This window comes from Hippocampus bargibanti, linkage group LG02, assembly GCF_051943395.1.
Source record: "Hippocampus bargibanti isolate YZ-2025 linkage group LG02, ASM5194339v1, whole genome shotgun sequence".
Lineage (NCBI taxonomy): Eukaryota > Metazoa > Chordata > Actinopteri > Syngnathiformes > Syngnathidae > Hippocampus > Hippocampus bargibanti.
In genome coordinates, this window is record NC_142735.1 from 22,171,467 (window position 1) to 22,189,991 (window position 18,525).

Here is an 18,525-nt window from a genome sequence, read left to right on the forward strand (position 1 = left end):
GGGTAACACATATACTGTACATACACTCGCACACACATACTGTATCAAAAAGGGTAACTTCGACATTTCTGTTCTGGTGACCTGTAAAAATACATCACACTATTTCATAATCCAATACACACAACACATCGTGGTCTTGAATTACAGTTTCATCTTTTTAAATTTTACCTTATCATTATGTTTGTTCATTAAATATAGGTGTGCCTCTCGACTAAATGAGTCATATTTAGGTGTGACATGTCTAATGATTGATTTGTGTCCTTCTCTTTTAGCCTCCAGATTGTGCCAACCTCCGACGGTAAGTTACAAAACACGAGTTTTGTTAACATCTAGTGCGCTTTTAGCATTTAGCATGTGACGAATGGTTGCCATCATCTGACGACCAACATCAACCTATTTGATTCAAATGATATTTTATTTCGAGATGAAAGTTTGCAGCGTAGACATATAACACAAATATTTTCAAAACATTTTAAACACCCGCATTTGAGATGACGAAACCCCATTTTGAAATACGTATTAAAAACAATAACAACAACAATCACTCTAAACTACAGTTTTCTGTGGATTGATGCGACGTGTATGTTCTTATAAAAAGAAAAAAAGAGGTACGGTAAGGGTATGCATGACCAAAATATAGCTCGAAAGTGTGTGTCATTGGGGTGGAAACAACAGGTTGTTTGTCATGAGGTGGAACTTTACTCAAAATAAGAAGAGTGCTTTAGAAAAGGCCTAGATCGAACGTTGTATGTCTACACGTAGGTTGTATGGCTGGGATCAATTCTAGCTTAACTGGAGTACACTTTTTCACCCATCTCTGGTCTAGTCAAAATGTGTATTTTATATATTTTTTAAATTCCTTTGTCTCATCTCCACAGCTTTTGTGCTGGCGTCCTGCAATTTCAACAATGACAGCGAGCCATTCTGCAGTTTCCGTCAGGACTCGGCAGATAGAGGTGATTGGACTCGGCACAAAGGTCCAACCCCGACGCCCGGCACGGGCCCTCCAGGAGATTATCCAGATGGAAGTCAGTGCTGCACCTTTTAGGCGGTCATCTCTGTAACCATTCGTGATAAAAAAATCCAATCCATTTTCTCTTTTAGATGGATTTTACATCTATCAGGAATGTGACAATGTAGCAAATGGGCGTAACATTCGTCTTCTGAGCCCCACGTTCTTCTTAACGGCGACAGCGCAGATATGCGTCCAATTCCGATATTACATGTACGGCTCGGACACTTCCAATGTGTTGAGGCTACTGGCAAAGAGGTCGAATACTGAGGATGAGCTATGGGTGAAAACTGGATTCCAGAGTCCATCATGGCTGAAGGATGCCGTCACCGTGTCCAGTTCAAGGAATCAAGAGCTCACTGTGAGTGTTCACTTTCAAGTAAAGTGCCCCCTATACATTGTAGCTTTAAATGAATGTTGGGGGTTGGAAATCAGAAGAAAGTACTATTAACTGAGATTAAGGTTTGATTTGAAGATTGAAAATGAATTATGTTGATGTTGAGGTTTCAAATGAAGTTAGATCGGAGCTTGAGGCTCCACATTTGATCTACAAATGTGGACCTGGTATGGGCTAGGTTTAGTTATTCAGGTTGGAATTCAAGGCAAAAACATTGGAATAAGACTATGTTTTGGTTAAAATTGGGGTTTGTGCTACAGTTGAGGCTATGATTAGGAGTAGCGTTATGGGTGAGGTGAGCGAAAGAGCATGACCCCACTACGTATAAAATCTGAGTTAAATAGCATCTCGTTTGCATGATCCAATCCAAAAATTATTGTTCATGACCTAAATATGATTTCCAATTGTCAATTTGCTCTCCACCCCCTGATTTGCTCTGGACTTTGCTGTGGGAAATGGCAAAGCATGTACTGTCCAATAATCTAATCAGTGCAGCAACACGTGTAGATAACAGCTCACGCTTAGTTGAATTATTTCCCCCCTTTTATAGCCACCATAAAGCAATAGAAGCCATGTTAGCAATTCTGTTTGTTGAGGAAACACGGAGGCTGTGCCAGAACCCAGGCCACTCTTGATAACATTATTTAACACTCTCTCACATATGGTCTGCAGTGTTTTGAAGTAACACATGGCATATACTTTCTTATACCAGTAGATTTATCAGGTATCTGTACTTTACTTGAGACTTTACATTATTCATGCATTAACATTGATGAAACCTGACTAACTTGTGGTTCTCTAGATTGTCTTTGAGGCTCAGCGAGGCCTCACTGCTTCTTGCGATTCTGCACTCGACAACATCATCATTAGTGAAGGAGCATGTCCCGGTAAGTCTACTCACATTGTTGCCTCAATGGTCTCCTAACAACAACAACACATTTGAAGGCAAATGCTTGGTCCACAGTTTGCATTTCTGGCTGTGACTTTGACATTTCGGAAGACCTATGCGGGTGGACTTTATTCGTACCAGACGCGAGGATATTTGGCTTTGAGCAATGGTCTGGCCAAACCGACACTGAAGGGACAGGACCTGATGATGACTTCTCCATGCCAGGACGTAAGTAGCTAGAGCGGGCAAGATTGTCAAACCATCTGGGGGCGCAGACAAGCAACTCATTACTCTTTAACATCCTCTTAGTTGGATCGTACATGCTGATGGACTCTTCCTCCGCTGTGCCTGGACTTGATGGGCAAATCCTAAGTCCTGTGATACATCCTTCCACTGGGTGCCTGCAACTTACGTTTCATTACTATCTATACGGCACGAGCCAGAACATGCAACTTAGAGTCCACCCCTTGAAAGGTAAGAGACTTTTTGAATCACAGACGTGACCCTCGACAGAGCCGCTGACACCACAGAAAAGTATTAGTACTTAATATCGATTGACACAATAAAAGTGAAAATCAGTCAGGCACATGTCCTGCAAAAACACAATCAGTCAATCTTTTGGGTTTGGAAGTGTGATTTATTTTTGAACAGATTTTTGCCAATTTCCAGCAGCCGATGATACTAATCTCGATTTCTTGTTGGACTTGAATTTGTGTTTGTACTATAACAGGAGGAATCCTTGGACCTGCGCTATTCACTGTCAGGGGAAACCAGGGTCCAGCCTGGAGACCTGTTAAAGTCCAACACCTCGACACTGATAACTTCCAGGTAAATGGTCGAACGACCGTCTCTGTCTATCCGCTGATCTATGAAGGAAAAATAATACGTTCACATTGAATTTCAGTTTGTTATTGTGGGGACCTACGGAGAGACGCTTCAGACCGATATTGCTGTTGATGCTGTGTGTGTCATGGCATGTGAGGGTAAATAAATGACCATTCCTCCTTCGCAACTTTTACATTAGGTTGTCTGTGCAATTTAAAAAGAAAATCATAACATTGGGATAAATGTTAGAGAAATAAATGACCATCATCTATCCTCCACCCTTTTGATACCCTCTGAAAAAAGAAATATCCACCCAGGTGGACAGATTTCAACATGATTAACATCTCTGTCCTTGTTGAGATTTTCCGAAATGGGAAGAGGAATATTTTGAGCAAAAATTGTGTCTTCGATTGCAATCTACCTATTGTTGAAATAAGTTGGTTCAAATGACCATGTCAAGCAGTCTAGTCTCACAGACAGTACTCAAAACTCTTACATTGAAAGGTGAGAGAACTACGCCAATGCCACCAGTGTCGACTTCAACACCAACCAATGGAACAACAACACCAAAACCCACGACTCCAAGACCAAGTACAACAAACCCAAGTAGGACATGTTTTATTTTGGGGCCCATAGTGTCCCCGTAGTTGGCTGTGGGATACTTGGCATACTCCAGGGGTTGTCTAAAAATGTTCCTATGAGGGACGTATACTGAAAAATAAAAGTATACAAGGCCTCGCCTCCCAACCAATGAACAATTGAGGGGACGTCCTTCATTGGACCACATAGAAGTCATCTTCCATTTTGTCGAGTCATTCCTTTTTGTTTTTGCTGAACAGTTCAGTGCCCTCCAAATGCGGAATACTTAGAATGTGGCCCATCTTGTGTTCCCACCTGCATGGAACCCTCCACAAACTGCAGCGGCCCCTGTATCAGCGGTTGCTTCTGCAAACCGGGATTTGTTTTCAAGGGGAAAACCTGTGTTCCACTGGAGAAATGCGGGTGCCTGGATCACAATAACAACTATTATGAGGTCACGATTGGATCATACCTTGGTGAATTCAGTAGGAAGGCATTCTCCCGTAACAGAGTTGTTTCATCTGCCTTTAGCCGGGTGAGATCGTATTTGGAGACGGCTGCTCCAAGCTGTGTCGCTGTGCAGGGAACAACACTTTGGAATGTGTGGATAACACTTGTGATCCCACGGAGGAGTGTCGCGAAGTGAACGGTGTTCCCGGATGCTACCCGAAAGGTAACCCTTCAAAGATTGGTCCTCTGGTGACTTCCGATATCTACGTTTGTTCAATAGCTCTTTAAAATGGTCATCTGTGAGCCTAACTTGATTTCTCTGAAGGTACCTCCTCGTGCATTGCGTCTGGGGATCCTCACTACACGACCTTTGACAAGCGCAAGTACAACTTCATGGGTAACTGCAGTTACCAGATGACCGGAGTCTGCAATGTATCTGCATTACCAAACTTTGCTGTGTACGCTGACAACGAAAATCGATACAACACACCCAGCATCTCCTATGTGAAGGCGGTTCACGTTTATGTCGAATCCGGCGGCGTCTCCATCTTCAAAGGTGGCACTGTCCATGTAAGAATTGATGATGGAAATGTCGTCAAAACTTTGACCAAATTGATTCATTCCGTCTCCTCCATGATGTATCTCACCTGCTTTTCACATCTAGGTGAATGGAATCAAAGTGAATTTGCCAGTGAGTCCCTTTCCTGGCATGTCTGTGTTCAAATCAGGAAAGCACTACACCGTTTCCTTGAATTTTGGTGTGACTGTGCGATACGACGGAAACCACTTTATGGACATCAAAGTGATTAAAGAGTGAGCACAATCTGAACACATTAGTTGATGGGGTATGAGTAGTATGTTTCTGAGTTCAGGAATGAAGGATCCTTTAACCTTTCACCCCTCAGCTATAAGAATCTACTCTGCGGACTGTGTGGAGACTACAATGGAGATTCCAAAGACGACTTCCGCAAGCCTGATGGATCGCTGACCTCCAGTCCTAATGACTTTGGAAACAGCTGGAATACTGATCCAGAGTGAGTCTTACCCTTTCTTTCAGTATAATGTTTCTCAAGTCTTCAAAGTCTGTTGGGTGATTCCCGATTATGAATTTATCTTACGTTAAATTTGTGTTTCATATTTCCTTTTTCACAAGGTGTAATAATAAACCCAACACCACTCATCCCGGCTGTGAGCCAGAGGAGCAGAAGCTCTACGAGAGCTCTGCATATTGTGGCATCCTGTTGGACAAAAATGGTCCTTTTGCCACGTGTCACGCCAAGGTCAACCCCAACGTAAGTCACTTATCTTTGGACACATCAGGGGTCCCAAAAAGTTGAAAATGAGTACCCTTTGAGTCGATGTGTTCTTGCCTGCTGGTCCTTTGCTCAGGAGTACTTTAAGGACTGTGTCTTTGACCTTTGCGTGCTTGATGGGCCTCATTCCATTCTGTGTGAAGCCATCGAAGCCTACGTCAGTGAGTGCCAGGACCGCGGTGTGAACATCGGACCTTGGAGGAACGAAACCTTCTGTTGTGAGTAGAAACTGCAGATGTTTACATGGGACTCTTTTGTGGCCTTCTTGCTGAATGTGTCCTGGTCGTCACTGATTTAAGCCATATGCTTCTCACTCTAGTCATCTCACTTTCTGTGCAGCTTTTGGCTGCCCTCCCAACAGCCATTACCAACCCTGTGCAGACCCGTGTCAGAATACGTGTTCAGGCCGACCCCCCTCCTGCAGCGGACCGTGCACAGAGTCCTGTGTGTGTGATCCGGGCTACGTCCTGAGTGCTGGCAAATGTGTCACCAACTCTTCGTGTGGCTGCTTATATACCAATGGCCAATATTACCAGGTACTGCCAGACGGACAAGGCACTCAACACTCAAACTATACCCCGATGTACCCCGATATCTAACCCATATATCCAATCTGCGTGTGCGTGTGTCAGCCCGGGGAGGAGTTCTATATTGAGAACTGCAATTTGAAGTGTCAGTGTGAGGCACCATTCATTACTTGTCGGTCATTTGAATGCCCCCCAATGCACCAATGCCAAATCCAGGGAGGAGATCTAGGCTGCTATCCCACAAGTAAGAGCTTTTTTCCCAACGTTTTCTCTTTCATTTCACAATTGAAGAACAATGTTTGCAAACCTATTTCAAATTTATGTCAATGACCTCTTAGAAACCACAACACCCAGACCAACAACTCCAAGACCGACGACACCAAAGCCAAGTACGTTTTCCTTTTTAAAGCCCAACGCAACACCTCCTTTGTAGCTACTCACCAAAAGCTGCTGCGGTTTTTCCTGTGCAGTTCAGTGCCCTCCAAATTCGGAATACATAGAATGTGGCCCATCTTGCGTTCCCACCTGCACGGAACCCTCCACAAACTGCAGCGGCCCCTGTATCAGCGGTTGCTTCTGCAAACCGGGATTTGTCATCAAGGGGAAAACCTGTGTTCCACTGGAGAAATGCGGGTGCCTGGACCACAATAACAACTATTATGAGGTCACGATTGGATATCATACCTTGGTGGGATTCAGTTGGAAGGCAGTCTCCCGTAACAGAGTGGTTTCATCTCCCTATAGCCAGGAGAGATCGTATTTGGAGACGGCTGCTCCAAGCTGTGTCGCTGTGCAGGGAACTACACTTTGGAATGTGTGGATAACACTTGTGATCCCACGGAGGAGTGTCGCGAGGTGAACGGTGTTCCCGGATGCTACCCGAAAGGTAACCCTTCAAAGATTGGTCCTCTGGTGACTTCCGATATCTACGTTTGTTCAATAGCTCTTTAAAATGGTCATCTGTGAGCCAAACTTGATTTCTCCGAAGGTACCTCCTCGTGCATTGCGTCTGGGGATCCTCACTACACGACCTTTGACAAGCGCAAGTACAACTTCATGGGTAACTGCAGTTACCAGATGACCGGAGTCTGCAATGTATCTGCATTACCAAACTTTGCTGTGTACGCTGACAACGAAAATCGCTACAACACACTCAGCATCTCCTATGTGAAGGCGGTTCACATTTATGTCGAATCCGGCGGCGTCTCCATCTTCAAAGGTGGCACTGTCCATGTAAGAATTGATGATGGAAATGTCGTCAAAACTTTGACCAAATTGATTCATTCCGTCTCCTCCATGATGTATCTCACCTGCTTTTCACTTCTAGGTGAATGGAATCAAAGTGAATTTGCCAGTGAGTCCCTTTCCTGGCATGTCTGTGTTCAAATCAGGAAAGCACTACACCGTTTCCTTGAATTTTGGTGTGACTGTGCGATACGACGGAAACCACTTTATGGACATCAAAGTGATTAAAGAGTGAGCACAATCTGAACACATTAGTTGATGGGGTATGAGTAGTATGTTTCTGAGTTCAGGAATGAAGGATCCTTTAACCTTTCACCCCTCAGCTATAAGAATCTACTCTGCGGACTGTGTGGAGACTACAATGGAGATTCCAAAGACGACTTCCGCAAGCCTGATGGATCGCTGACCTCCAGTCCCAATGACTTTGGAAACAGCTGGAATACTGATCCAGAGTGAGTCTTACCCTTTCTTTCAGTGTAATGTTTCCCAAGTCTTCAAAGTCTATGGGATGATTCCCGATTATGAATTTGTCTGATGTTTAATTTGTGTTTCATATTTCCTTTTTCACAAGGTGTAACAATAAACCCAACACCACTCATCCCGGCTGTGAGCCAGAGGAGCAGAAGCTCTACGAGAGCTCCGCATATTGTGGCATCCTGTTGGACAAAAATGGTCCTTTTGCCACGTGTCACGCCAAGGTGAACCCCAACGTAAGTCACTCGTCTTTGGACACATCAGGGGGCCAAAAAAGTTGAAAATTAGTTCCCTCTGAGTCAATGTATTCTCGCGTGCTGGTCCTTTGCTCAGGAGTACTTCAAGGACTGTGTCTTTGACCTTTGCGTGCTTGATGGGGCTCATTCCATTCTGTGCGAAGCCATCGAAGCCTACGTCAATGAGTGCCAGGAACGAGGGGTCAACATCGGACCCTGGAGGAACGAAACCTTCTGCCGTGAGTAGAAACTGCAGATGTTTACGTGGGACTCTCTTGAAGCTTTCTCTCTTAATGTCTCCAGATGTTCATTGATTCAAAAGAAACACTTCTAACTTAAGTCATCTCACTTTGTGTGCAGCTTTTGGCTGCCCTCCCAACAGCCATTACGAGCCCTGTGCGGACCCCTGTCAGAATACGTGTTCAGGAAGACCCCCCTCTTGCAGCGGACCATGCACTGAGTCTTGTGTGTGTAATCCTGGTTTCATTCTGAGTGCTGGCAAATGTGTTGCCAACTCTTCGTGTGGCTGCACACACACCAATGGCCATTATTATCAGGTCCTGCCAGACAGACAAGACACTGAACACTCAAACTGGACTCCGATGTATCCTGATACCTAACTCAAATATCCTCTTTGCCTGTGTCAGCCCGGAGAGGAGTTCTATGATGAGAACTGCAGTCTCAAGTGTCGGTGTGAGGGACCATTCTTTACCTGTCAGGCAACTGAATGCCCTCCATTTCACCAGTGCCGAGTCCAGGGGGGAGTGCTGGGCTGCTATCCCACACGTAAGATAACCCCCTACCCATTTTTCTCTTTCATTTCACCAATGAATAAAATGATAGCATACTCATTTAAAATTAACCTTCATGACATCTTAGAAACCACAACACCCAGACCAACAACTCCAAGACCGACAACACCAAAACCAAGTATGTGATCATTTTAAAAGACCAATGCAACACCTCCTTTGTAGCTACTCACCCAAAGCTGCTGCGGTTTTTCTTGTGCAGTTCAGTGCCCTCCAAATGCGGAATACATAGAATGTGGCCCATCTTGCGTTCCGACCTGCATGGAACCCTCCACAAACTGCAGCGGCCCCTGTATCAGCGGTTGCTTCTGCAAACCGGGATTTGTCTTCAAGGGGAAAACCTGTGTTCCACTGGAGAAATGCGGGTGCCTGGATCACAATAATAACTATTATGAGGTCACGATTGGATATCATACCTTGGTGGATTCAGTAGGAAGGCATTCTCCCGTAACAGAGTTGTTTCATCTCCCTTTAGCCGGGTGAGATCGTATTTGGAGACGGCTGCTCCAAGCTGTGTCGCTGTGCAGGGAACAACACTTTGGAATGTGTGGATAACACTTGTGATCCCACGGAGGAGTGTCGCGAAGTGAACGGTGTTCCCGGATGCTACCCGAAAGGTAACCCTTCAAAGATTGGTCCTCTGGTGACTTCCGATATCTACGTTTGTTCAATAGCTCTTTAAAATGGTCATCTGTGAGCCAAACTTGATTTCTCTGAAGGTACCTCCTCGTGCATTGCGTCTGGGGATCCTCACTACACGACCTTTGACAAGCGCAAGTACAACTTCATGGGTAACTGCAGTTACCAGATGACCGGAGTCTGCAATGTATCTGCATTACCAAACTTTGCTGTGTACGCTGACAACGAAAATCGATACAACACACCCAGCATCTCCTATGTGAAGGCGGTTCACGTTTATGTCGAATCCGGCGGCGTCTCCATCTTCAAAGGTGGCACTGTCCATGTAAGAATTGATGATGGAAATGTCGTCAAAACTTTGACCAAATTGATTCATTCCGTCTCCTCCATGATGTATCTCACCTGCTTTTCACATCTAGGTGAATGGAATCAAAGTGAATTTGCCAGTGAGTCCCTTTCCTGGCATGTCTGTGTTCAAATCAGGAAAGCACTACACCGTTTCCTTGAATTTTGGTGTGACTGTGCGATACGACGGAAACCACTTTATGGACATCAAAGTGATTAAAGAGTGAGCACAATCTGAACACATTAGTTGATGGGGTATGAGTAGTATGTTTCTGAGTTCAGGAATGAAGGATCCTTTAACCTTTCACCCCTCAGCTATAAGAATCTACTCTGCGGACTGTGTGGAGACTACAATGGAGATTCCAAAGACGACTTCCGCAAGCCTGATGGATCGCTGACCTCCAGTCCTAATGACTTTGGAAACAGCTGGAATACTGATCCAGAGTGAGTCTTACCCTTTCTTTCAGTATAATGTTTCCCAAGTCTTCAAAGTCTATTGGATAATTCCCGATTATGAATTTGTCTGATGTTTAATTTGTGTTTCATATTTTCTTTTTCACAAGGTGTAACAATAAACCCAACACCACTCATCCCGGCTGTGAGCCAGAGGAGCAGAAGCTCTACGAGAGCTCCGCATATTGTGGCATCCTGTTGGACAAAAATGGTCCTTTTGCCACGTGTCACGCCAAGGTCAACCCCAACGTAAGTCACTCCACCTTGGACACATCAGGGGTCCCAAAAATTTGAAAATGAGTACCCTTTCAGTCGATGTGTTCTCGCGTGCTGGTCCTTTGCTCAGGAGTACTTTAAGGACTGTGTCTTTGACCTTTGTGTGCTTGATGGGGCTCATTCCATTCTGTGTGAAGCCATTGAAGCCTACGTCAATGAGTGCCAGGACCGCGGTGTGAACATCGGACCTTGGAGGAATGAAACCTTCTGTTGTGAGTAGAAACTGTAGATGTTTACGTGGGACTCTTTTGTGGCCTTCTCGCTGAATGTGTCCTGGTCGTCACTGATTTAAACCATATGCTTCTCACTCTAGTCATCTCACTTTCTGTGCAGCTTTCGGCTGCCCTCCCAACAGCCATTACCAACCCTGTGCAGACCCGTGTCAGAATACGTGTTCAGGCCGACCCCCCTCCTGCAGCGGACCGTGCACAGAGTCCTGTGTGTGTGATCCGGGCTACGTCCTGAGTGCTGGCAAATGTGTCACCAACTCTTCGTGTGGCTGCTTACATACCAATGGCCAATATTACCAGGTACTGACAGACGGACAAGGCACCCAACACTCAAACTATACCCCGATGTACCCCGATACCTAACCCATATATCCAATCTGCGTGTGCGTGTGTCAGCCCGGGGAGGAGTTCTATATTGAGAACTGCAATTTGAAGTGTCAGTGTGAGGCACCATTCATTACTTGTCGGTCATTTGAATGCCCCCCAATGCACCAATGCCAAATCCAGGGAGGAGATCTAGGCTGCTATCCCACAAGTAAGAGCTTTTTTTCCCATCATTTTCTCTTTCATTTCACCACTGAAGAAAAATGTTCGCAAACCCATTTAAACTTCATGTCAATGACCTCTTAGAAACAACAACACCCAGACCAACAACTCCAAGACCGACGACACCAAAGCCAAGTATGTTTTCCTTTTTAAAGCCCAACGCACCTCCTTCATAGCTACTCACCAAAAGCTGCTGCGGTTTTTCCCGTGCAGTTCAGTGCCCTCCAAATGCGGAATACATAGAATGTGGCCCATCTTGCTTTCCCACCTGCATGGAACCCTCCACAAACTGCAGCGGCCCCTGTATCAGCGGTTGCTTCTGCAAACCGGGATTTGTTTTCAAGGGGAAAACCTGTGTTCCACTGGAGAAATGCGGGTGTCTGGATCACAACAACAACTATTACGAGGTTGGGGTCGTATACCCTAACTTAGTGGTATTCAGAAGGAAAGCAGTGCCGCTAACAAGGTTTTTTCCTCTCCTTTTAGCCAGGAGAGATTGTATTTGGAGACGGCTGCTCCAAGCTGTGTCGCTGTGCAGGGAACTACACTTTGGAATGTGTGGATAACACTTGTGATCCCACGGAGGAGTGTCGCGAGGTGAACGGCGTTCCCGGATGCTACCCGAAAGGTAACCCTTCAAAGATTGGTCCTCTGGTGACTTCCGATATCTACGTTTGTTCAATAGCTCTTTAAAATGGTCATCTGTGAGCCAAACTTGATTTCTCCGAAGGTACCTCCTCGTGCATTGCGTCTGGGGATCCTCACTACACGACCTTTGACAAGCGCAAGTACAACTTCATGGGTAACTGCAGTTACCAGATGACCGGAGTCTGCAATGTATCTGCATTACCAAACTTTGCTGTGTACGCTGACAACGAAAATCGATACAACACACCCAGCATCTCCTATGTGAAGGCGGTTCACGTTTATGTCGAATCCGGCGGCGTCTCCATCTTCAAAGGTGGCACTGTCCATGTAAGAATTGATGATGGAAATGTCGTCAAAACTTTGACCAAATTGATTCATTCCGTCTCCTCCATGATGTATCTCACCTGCTTTTCACTTCTAGGTGAATGGAATCAAAGTGAATTTGCCAGTGAGTCCCTTTCCTGGCATGTCTGTGTTCAAATCAGGAAAGCACAACACCGTTTCCTTGAATTTTGGTGTGACTGTGCGATACGACGGAAACCACTTTATGGACATCAAAGTGATTAAAGAGTGAGCACAATCTGAACACATTAGTTGATGGGGTATGAGTAGTATGTTTCTGAGTTCAGGAATGAAGGATCCTTTAACCTTTCACCCCTCAGCTATAAGAATCTACTCTGCGGACTGTGTGGAGACTACAATGGAGATTCCAAAGACGACTTCCGCAAGCCTGATGGATCGCTGACCTCCAGTCCCAATGACTTTGGAAACAGCTGGAATACTGATCCAGAGTGAGTCTTACCCTTTCTTTCAGTATAATGTTTCCCAAGTCTTCAAAGTCTGTTGGGTGATTCCCGATTATGAATTTGTCTGATGTTTAATTTGTGTTTCATATTTCCTTTTTCACAAGGTGTAACAATAAACCCAACACCACTCATCCCGGCTGTGAGGCAGAGGAGCAGAAGCTCTACGAGAGCTCCGCATATTGTGGCATCCTGTTGGACAAAAATGGTCCTTTTGCCACGTGTCACGCCAAGGTGAACCCCAACGTAAGTCACTCGTCTTTGGACACATCAGGGGGCCAAAAAAGTTGAAAATTAGTTCCCTCTGAGTCAATGTATTCTCGCGTGCTGGTCCTTTGCTCAGGAGTACTTCAAGGACTGTGTCTTTGACCTTTGCGTGCTTGATGGGGCTCATTCCATTCTGTGCGAAGCCATCGAAGCCTACGTCAATGAGTGCCAGGAACGAGGGGTCAACATCGGACCCTGGAGGAACGAAACCTTCTGCCGTGAGTAGAAACTGCAGATGTTTACGTGGGACTCTCTTGAAGCTTTCTCTCTTAATGTCTCCAGATGTTCATTGATTCAAAAGAAACACTTCTAACTTAAGTCATCTCACTTTGTGTGCAGCTTTTGGCTGCCCTCCCAACAGCCATTACGAGCCCTGTGCGGACCCCTGTCAGAATACGTGTTCAGGAAGACCCCCCTCTTGCAGCGGACCATGCACTGAGTCTTGTGTGTGTAATCCTGGTTTCATTCTGAGTGCTGGCAAATGTGTTGCCAACTCTTCGTGTGGCTGCACACACACCAATGGCCATTATTATCAGGTCCTGCCAGACAGACAAGACACTGAACACTCAAACTGGACTCCGATGTACCCTGATACCTAACTCATATCCTCTTTGCGTGTGTCAGCCCGGAGAGGAGTTCTATGATGAGAACTGCAGTCTCAAGTGTCGGTGTGAGGGACCATTCTTTACCTGTCAGGCAACTGAATGCCCTCCATTTCACCAGTGCCGAGTCCAGGGGGGAGTGCTGGGCTGCTATCCCACACGTAAGATAACCCCCTACCCATTTTTCTCTTTCATTTCACCAATGAATAAAATGATAGCATACTCATTTAAAATTAACCTTCATGACATCTTAGAAACCACAACACCCAGACCAACAACTCCAAGACCGACAACACCAAAACCAAGTATGTGATCATTTTAAAAGACCAATGCAACACCTCCTTTGTAGCTACTCACCCAAAGCTGCTGCGGTTTTTCTTGTGCAGTTCAGTGCCCTCCAAATGCGGAATACATAGAATGTGGCCCATCTTGCGTTCCGACCTGCATGGAACCCTCCACAAACTGCAGCGGCCCCTGTATCAGCGGTTGCTTCTGCAAACCGGGATTTGTCTTCAAGGGGAAAACCTGTGTTCCACTGGAGAAATGCGGGTGCCTGGATCACAATAATAACTATTATGAGGTCACGATTGGATATCATACCTTGGTGGATTCAGTAGGAAGGCATTCTCCCGTAACAGAGTTGTTTCATCTCCCTTTAGCCGGGTGAGATCGTATTTGGAGACGGCTGCTCCAAGCTGTGTCGCTGTGCAGGGAACAACACTTTGGAATGTGTGGATAACACTTGTGATCCCACGGAGGAGTGTCGCGAAGTGAACGGTGTTCCCGGATGCTACCCGAAAGGTAACCCTTCAAAGATTGGTCCTCTGGTGACTTCCGATATCTACGTTTGTTCAATAGCTCTTTAAAATGGTCATCTGTGAGCCAAACTTGATTTCTCTGAAGGTACCTCCTCGTGCATTGCGTCTGGGGATCCTCACTACACGACCTTTGACAAGCGCAAGTACAACTTCATGGGTAACTGCAGTTACCAGATGACCGGAGTCTGCAATGTATCTGCATTACCAAACTTTGCTGTGTACGCTGACAACGAAAATCGATACAACACACCCAGCATCTCCTATGTGAAGGCGGTTCACGTTTATGTCGAATCCGGCGGCGTCTCCATCTTCAAAGGTGGCACTGTCCATGTAAGAATTGATGATGGAAATGTCGTCAAAACTTTGACCAAATTGATTCATTCCGTCTCCTCCATGATGTATCTCACCTGCTTTTCACATCTAGGTGAATGGAATCAAAGTGAATTTGCCAGTGAGTCCCTTTCCTGGCATGTCTGTGTTCAAATCAGGAAAGCACTACACCGTTTCCTTGAATTTTGGTGTGACTGTGCGATACGACGGAAACCACTTTATGGACATCAAAGTGATTAAAGAGTGAGCACAATCTGAACACATTAGTTGATGGGGTATGAGTAGTATGTTTCTGAGTTCAGGAATGAAGGATCCTTTAACCTTTCACCCCTCAGCTATAAGAATCTACTCTGCGGACTGTGTGGAGACTACAATGGAGATTCCAAAGACGACTTCCGCAAGCCTGATGGATCGCTGACCTCCAGTCCTAATGACTTTGGAAACAGCTGGAATACTGATCCAGAGTGAGTCTTACCCTTTCTTTCAGTATAATGTTTCCCAAGTCTTCAAAGTCTATTGGATAATTCCCGATTATGAATTTGTCTGATGTTTAATTTGTGTTTCATATTTTCTTTTTCACAAGGTGTAACAATAAACCCAACACCACTCATCCCGGCTGTGAGCCAGAGGAGCAGAAGCTCTACGAGAGCTCCGCATATTGTGGCATCCTGTTGGACAAAAATGGTCCTTTTGCCACGTGTCACGCCAAGGTCAACCCCAACGTAAGTCACTCCACCTTGGACACATCAGGGGTCCCAAAAATTTGAAAATGAGTACCCTTTCAGTCGATGTGTTCTCGCGTGCTGGTCCTTTGCTCAGGAGTACTTTAAGGACTGTGTCTTTGACCTTTGTGTGCTTGATGGGGCTCATTCCATTCTGTGTGAAGCCATTGAAGCCTACGTCAATGAGTGCCAGGACCGCGGTGTGAACATCGGACCTTGGAGGAATGAAACCTTCTGTTGTGAGTAGAAACTGTAGATGTTTATGTGGGACTCTTTTGTGGCCTTCTCGCTGAATGTGTCCTGGTCGTCACTGATTTAAACCATATGCTTCTCACTCTAGTCATCTCACTTTCTGTGCAGCTTTCGGCTGCCCTCCCAACAGCCATTACCAACCCTGTGCAGACCCGTGTCAGAATACGTGTTCAGGCCGACCCCCCTCCTGCAGCGGACCGTGCACAGAGTCCTGTGTGTGTGATCCGGGCTACGTCCTGAGTGCTGGCAAATGTGTCACCAACTCTTCGTGTGGCTGCTTACATACCAATGGCCAATATTACCAGGTACTGACAGACGGACAAGGCACCCAACACTCAAACTATACCCCGATGTACCCCGATACCTAACCCATATATCCAATCTGCGTGTGCGTGTGTCAGCCCGGGGAGGAGTTCTATATTGAGAACTGCAATTTGAAGTGTCAGTGTGAGGCACCATTCATTACTTGTCGGTCATTTGAATGCCCCCCAATGCACCAATGCCAAATCCAGGGAGGAGATCTAGGCTGCTATCCCACAAGTAAGAGCTTTTTTTCCCATCATTTTCTCTTTCATTTCACCACTGAAGAAAAATGTTCGCAAACCCATTTAAACTTCATGTCAATGACCTCTTAGAAACAACAACACCCAGACCAACAACTCCAAGACCGACGACACCAAAGCCAAGTATGTTTTCCTTTTTAAAGCCCAACGCACCTCCTTCATAGCTACTCACCAAAAGCTGCTGCGGTTTTTCCCGTGCAGTTCAGTGCCCTCCAAATGCGGAATACATAGAATGTGGCCCATCTTGCTTTCCCACCTGCATGGAACCCTCCACAAACTGCAGCGGCCCCTGTATCAGCGGTTGCTTCTGCAAACCGGGATTTGTTTTCAAGGGGAAAACCTGTGTTCCACTGGAGAAATGCGGGTGTCTGGATCACAACAACAACTATTACGAGGTTGGGGTCGTATACCCTAACTTAGTGGTATTCAGAAGGAAAGCAGTGCCGCTAACAAGGTTTTTTCCTCTCCTTTTAGCCAGGAGAGATTGTATTTGGAGACGGCTGCTCCAAGCTGTGTCGCTGTGCAGGGAACTACACTTTGGAATGTGTGGATAACACTTGTGATCCCACGGAGGAGTGTCGCGAGGTGAACGGTGTTCCCGGATGCTACCCGAAAGGTAACCCTTCAAAGATTGGTCGTCTGGTGACTTCCGATATCTACGTTTGTTCAATAGCTCTTTAAAATGGTCATCTGTGAGCCAAACTTGATTTCTCCGAAGGTACCTCCTCGTGCATTGCGTCTGGGGATCCTCACTACACGACCTTTGACAAGCGCAAGTACAACTTCATGGGTAACTGCAGTTACCAGATGACCGGAGTCTGCAATGTATCTGCATTACCAAACTTTGCTGTGTACGCTGACAACGAAAATCGATACAACACACCCAGCATCTCCTATGTGAAGGCGGTTCACGTTTATGTCGAATCCACCGGCGTCTCCATCTTCAAAGGTGGCACTGTCCATGTAAGAATTGATGATGGAAATGTCGTCAAAACTTTGACCAAATTGATTCATTCCGTCTCCTCCATGATGTATCTCACCTGCTTTTCACTTCTAGGTGAATGGAATCAAAGTGAATTTGCCAGTGAGTCCCTTTCCTGGCATGTCTGTGTTCAAATCAGGAAAGCAGTACACCGTTTCCTTGAATTTTGGTGTGACTGTGCGATACGACGGAAACCACTTTATGGACATCAAAGTGATTAAAGAGTGAGCACAATCTGAACACATTAGTTGATGGGGTATGAGTAGTACGTTTCTGAGTTCAGGAATGAATCCTTTAACGTTTCACCCCTCAGCTATAAGAATCTACTCTGCGGACTGTGTGGAGACTACAATGGAGATTCCAAAGACGACTTCCGCAAGCCTGATGGATCGCTGACCTCCAGTCCTAATGACTTTGGAAACAGCTGGAATACTGATCCAGAGTGAGTCTTACCGTTTATTTCAGTGTAATGTTTCCCAAGTCTTCAAAGTCTATTGGATGATTCCCAATTATGAATTTGTCTTATGTTTAATTTGTGTTTCATATTTTCTTTTTCACAAGGTGTAACAATAAACCCAACACCACTCATCCCGGCTGTGAGCCAGAGGAGCAGAAGCTCTACGAGAGCTCCGCATATTGTGGCATCCTGTTGGACAAAAATGGTCCTTTTGCCACGTGTCACGCCAAGGTGAACCCCAACGTAAGTCACTCGTCTTTGGACACATCAGGGGGCCAAAAAAGTTGAAAATTAGTCCCCTCTGAGTCAATGTATTCTCGCGTGCTGGTCCTTTGCTCAGGAGTACTTCAAGGACTGTGTCTTTGACCTTTGCGTGCTTGATGGGGCTCATTCCATTCTGTGCGAAGCCATCGAAGCCTACGTCAATGAGTGCCAGGAACGAGGGGTCAACATCGGACCCTGGAGGAACGAAACCTTCTGCCGTGAGTAGAAACTGCAGATGTTTACGTGGGACTCTCTTGAAGCTTTCTCTCTTAATGTCTCCAGATGTTCATTGATTCAAAAGAAACACTTCTAACTTAAGTCATCTCACTTTGTGTGCAGCTTTTGGCTGCCCTCCCAACAGCCATTACGAGCCCTGTGCGGACCCCTGTCAGAATACGTGTTCAGGAAGACCCCCCTCTTGCAGCGGACCATGCACTGAGTCTTGTGTGTGTAATCCTGGTTTCATTCTGAGTGCTGGCAAATGTGTTGCCAACTCTTCGTGTGGCTGCACACACACCAATGGCCATTATTATCAGGTCCTGCCAGACAGACAAGACACTGAACACTCAAAC

The 18,525-nt window shown here is 45.8% G+C and overlaps 1 protein-coding gene across 1 annotated transcript in view; it reads left to right on the forward strand.

Moving 5' to 3' along the window:
• zanl (zonadhesin, like) overlaps positions 1–18,525 on the forward strand; it is a 54,382-nt gene that overhangs the window by 778 nt on the left and 35,079 nt on the right. The window contains exons 2-68 of the mRNA XM_088991259.1: positions 273–298; positions 879–1,028; positions 1,105–1,373; positions 2,212–2,296; positions 2,374–2,526; positions 2,608–2,772; positions 3,029–3,126; positions 3,203–3,281; positions 3,628–3,729; positions 3,963–4,156; positions 4,234–4,375; positions 4,478–4,722; positions 4,817–4,965; positions 5,058–5,186; positions 5,306–5,444; positions 5,542–5,683; positions 5,805–6,001; positions 6,098–6,236; positions 6,331–6,381; positions 6,463–6,656; positions 6,737–6,878; positions 6,981–7,225; positions 7,320–7,468; positions 7,561–7,689; positions 7,809–7,947; positions 8,045–8,186; positions 8,308–8,504; positions 8,595–8,733; positions 8,827–8,877; positions 8,959–9,152; positions 9,232–9,373; positions 9,476–9,720; positions 9,815–9,963; positions 10,056–10,184; positions 10,304–10,442; positions 10,540–10,681; positions 10,803–10,999; positions 11,096–11,234; positions 11,330–11,380; positions 11,459–11,652; positions 11,732–11,873; positions 11,976–12,220; positions 12,315–12,463; positions 12,556–12,684; positions 12,804–12,942; positions 13,040–13,181; positions 13,303–13,499; positions 13,588–13,726; positions 13,820–13,870; positions 13,952–14,145; positions 14,225–14,366; positions 14,469–14,713; positions 14,808–14,956; positions 15,049–15,177; positions 15,297–15,435; positions 15,533–15,674; positions 15,796–15,992; positions 16,089–16,227; positions 16,323–16,373; positions 16,452–16,645; positions 16,725–16,866; positions 16,969–17,213; positions 17,308–17,456; positions 17,546–17,674; positions 17,794–17,932; positions 18,030–18,171; positions 18,293–18,489. Of these exons, the coding sequence (XP_088847385.1) occupies positions 273–298; positions 879–1,028; positions 1,105–1,373; positions 2,212–2,296; positions 2,374–2,526; positions 2,608–2,772; positions 3,029–3,126; positions 3,203–3,281; positions 3,628–3,729; positions 3,963–4,156; positions 4,234–4,375; positions 4,478–4,722; positions 4,817–4,965; positions 5,058–5,186; positions 5,306–5,444; positions 5,542–5,683; positions 5,805–6,001; positions 6,098–6,236; positions 6,331–6,381; positions 6,463–6,656; positions 6,737–6,878; positions 6,981–7,225; positions 7,320–7,468; positions 7,561–7,689; positions 7,809–7,947; positions 8,045–8,186; positions 8,308–8,504; positions 8,595–8,733; positions 8,827–8,877; positions 8,959–9,152; positions 9,232–9,373; positions 9,476–9,720; positions 9,815–9,963; positions 10,056–10,184; positions 10,304–10,442; positions 10,540–10,681; positions 10,803–10,999; positions 11,096–11,234; positions 11,330–11,380; positions 11,459–11,652; positions 11,732–11,873; positions 11,976–12,220; positions 12,315–12,463; positions 12,556–12,684; positions 12,804–12,942; positions 13,040–13,181; positions 13,303–13,499; positions 13,588–13,726; positions 13,820–13,870; positions 13,952–14,145; positions 14,225–14,366; positions 14,469–14,713; positions 14,808–14,956; positions 15,049–15,177; positions 15,297–15,435; positions 15,533–15,674; positions 15,796–15,992; positions 16,089–16,227; positions 16,323–16,373; positions 16,452–16,645; positions 16,725–16,866; positions 16,969–17,213; positions 17,308–17,456; positions 17,546–17,674; positions 17,794–17,932; positions 18,030–18,171; positions 18,293–18,489 (10,099 nt within the window). The remainder of the gene's footprint in view (positions 1–272; positions 299–878; positions 1,029–1,104; positions 1,374–2,211; positions 2,297–2,373; positions 2,527–2,607; positions 2,773–3,028; positions 3,127–3,202; positions 3,282–3,627; positions 3,730–3,962; positions 4,157–4,233; positions 4,376–4,477; positions 4,723–4,816; positions 4,966–5,057; positions 5,187–5,305; positions 5,445–5,541; positions 5,684–5,804; positions 6,002–6,097; positions 6,237–6,330; positions 6,382–6,462; positions 6,657–6,736; positions 6,879–6,980; positions 7,226–7,319; positions 7,469–7,560; positions 7,690–7,808; positions 7,948–8,044; positions 8,187–8,307; positions 8,505–8,594; positions 8,734–8,826; positions 8,878–8,958; positions 9,153–9,231; positions 9,374–9,475; positions 9,721–9,814; positions 9,964–10,055; positions 10,185–10,303; positions 10,443–10,539; positions 10,682–10,802; positions 11,000–11,095; positions 11,235–11,329; positions 11,381–11,458; positions 11,653–11,731; positions 11,874–11,975; positions 12,221–12,314; positions 12,464–12,555; positions 12,685–12,803; positions 12,943–13,039; positions 13,182–13,302; positions 13,500–13,587; positions 13,727–13,819; positions 13,871–13,951; positions 14,146–14,224; positions 14,367–14,468; positions 14,714–14,807; positions 14,957–15,048; positions 15,178–15,296; positions 15,436–15,532; positions 15,675–15,795; positions 15,993–16,088; positions 16,228–16,322; positions 16,374–16,451; positions 16,646–16,724; positions 16,867–16,968; positions 17,214–17,307; positions 17,457–17,545; positions 17,675–17,793; positions 17,933–18,029; positions 18,172–18,292; positions 18,490–18,525) is intronic.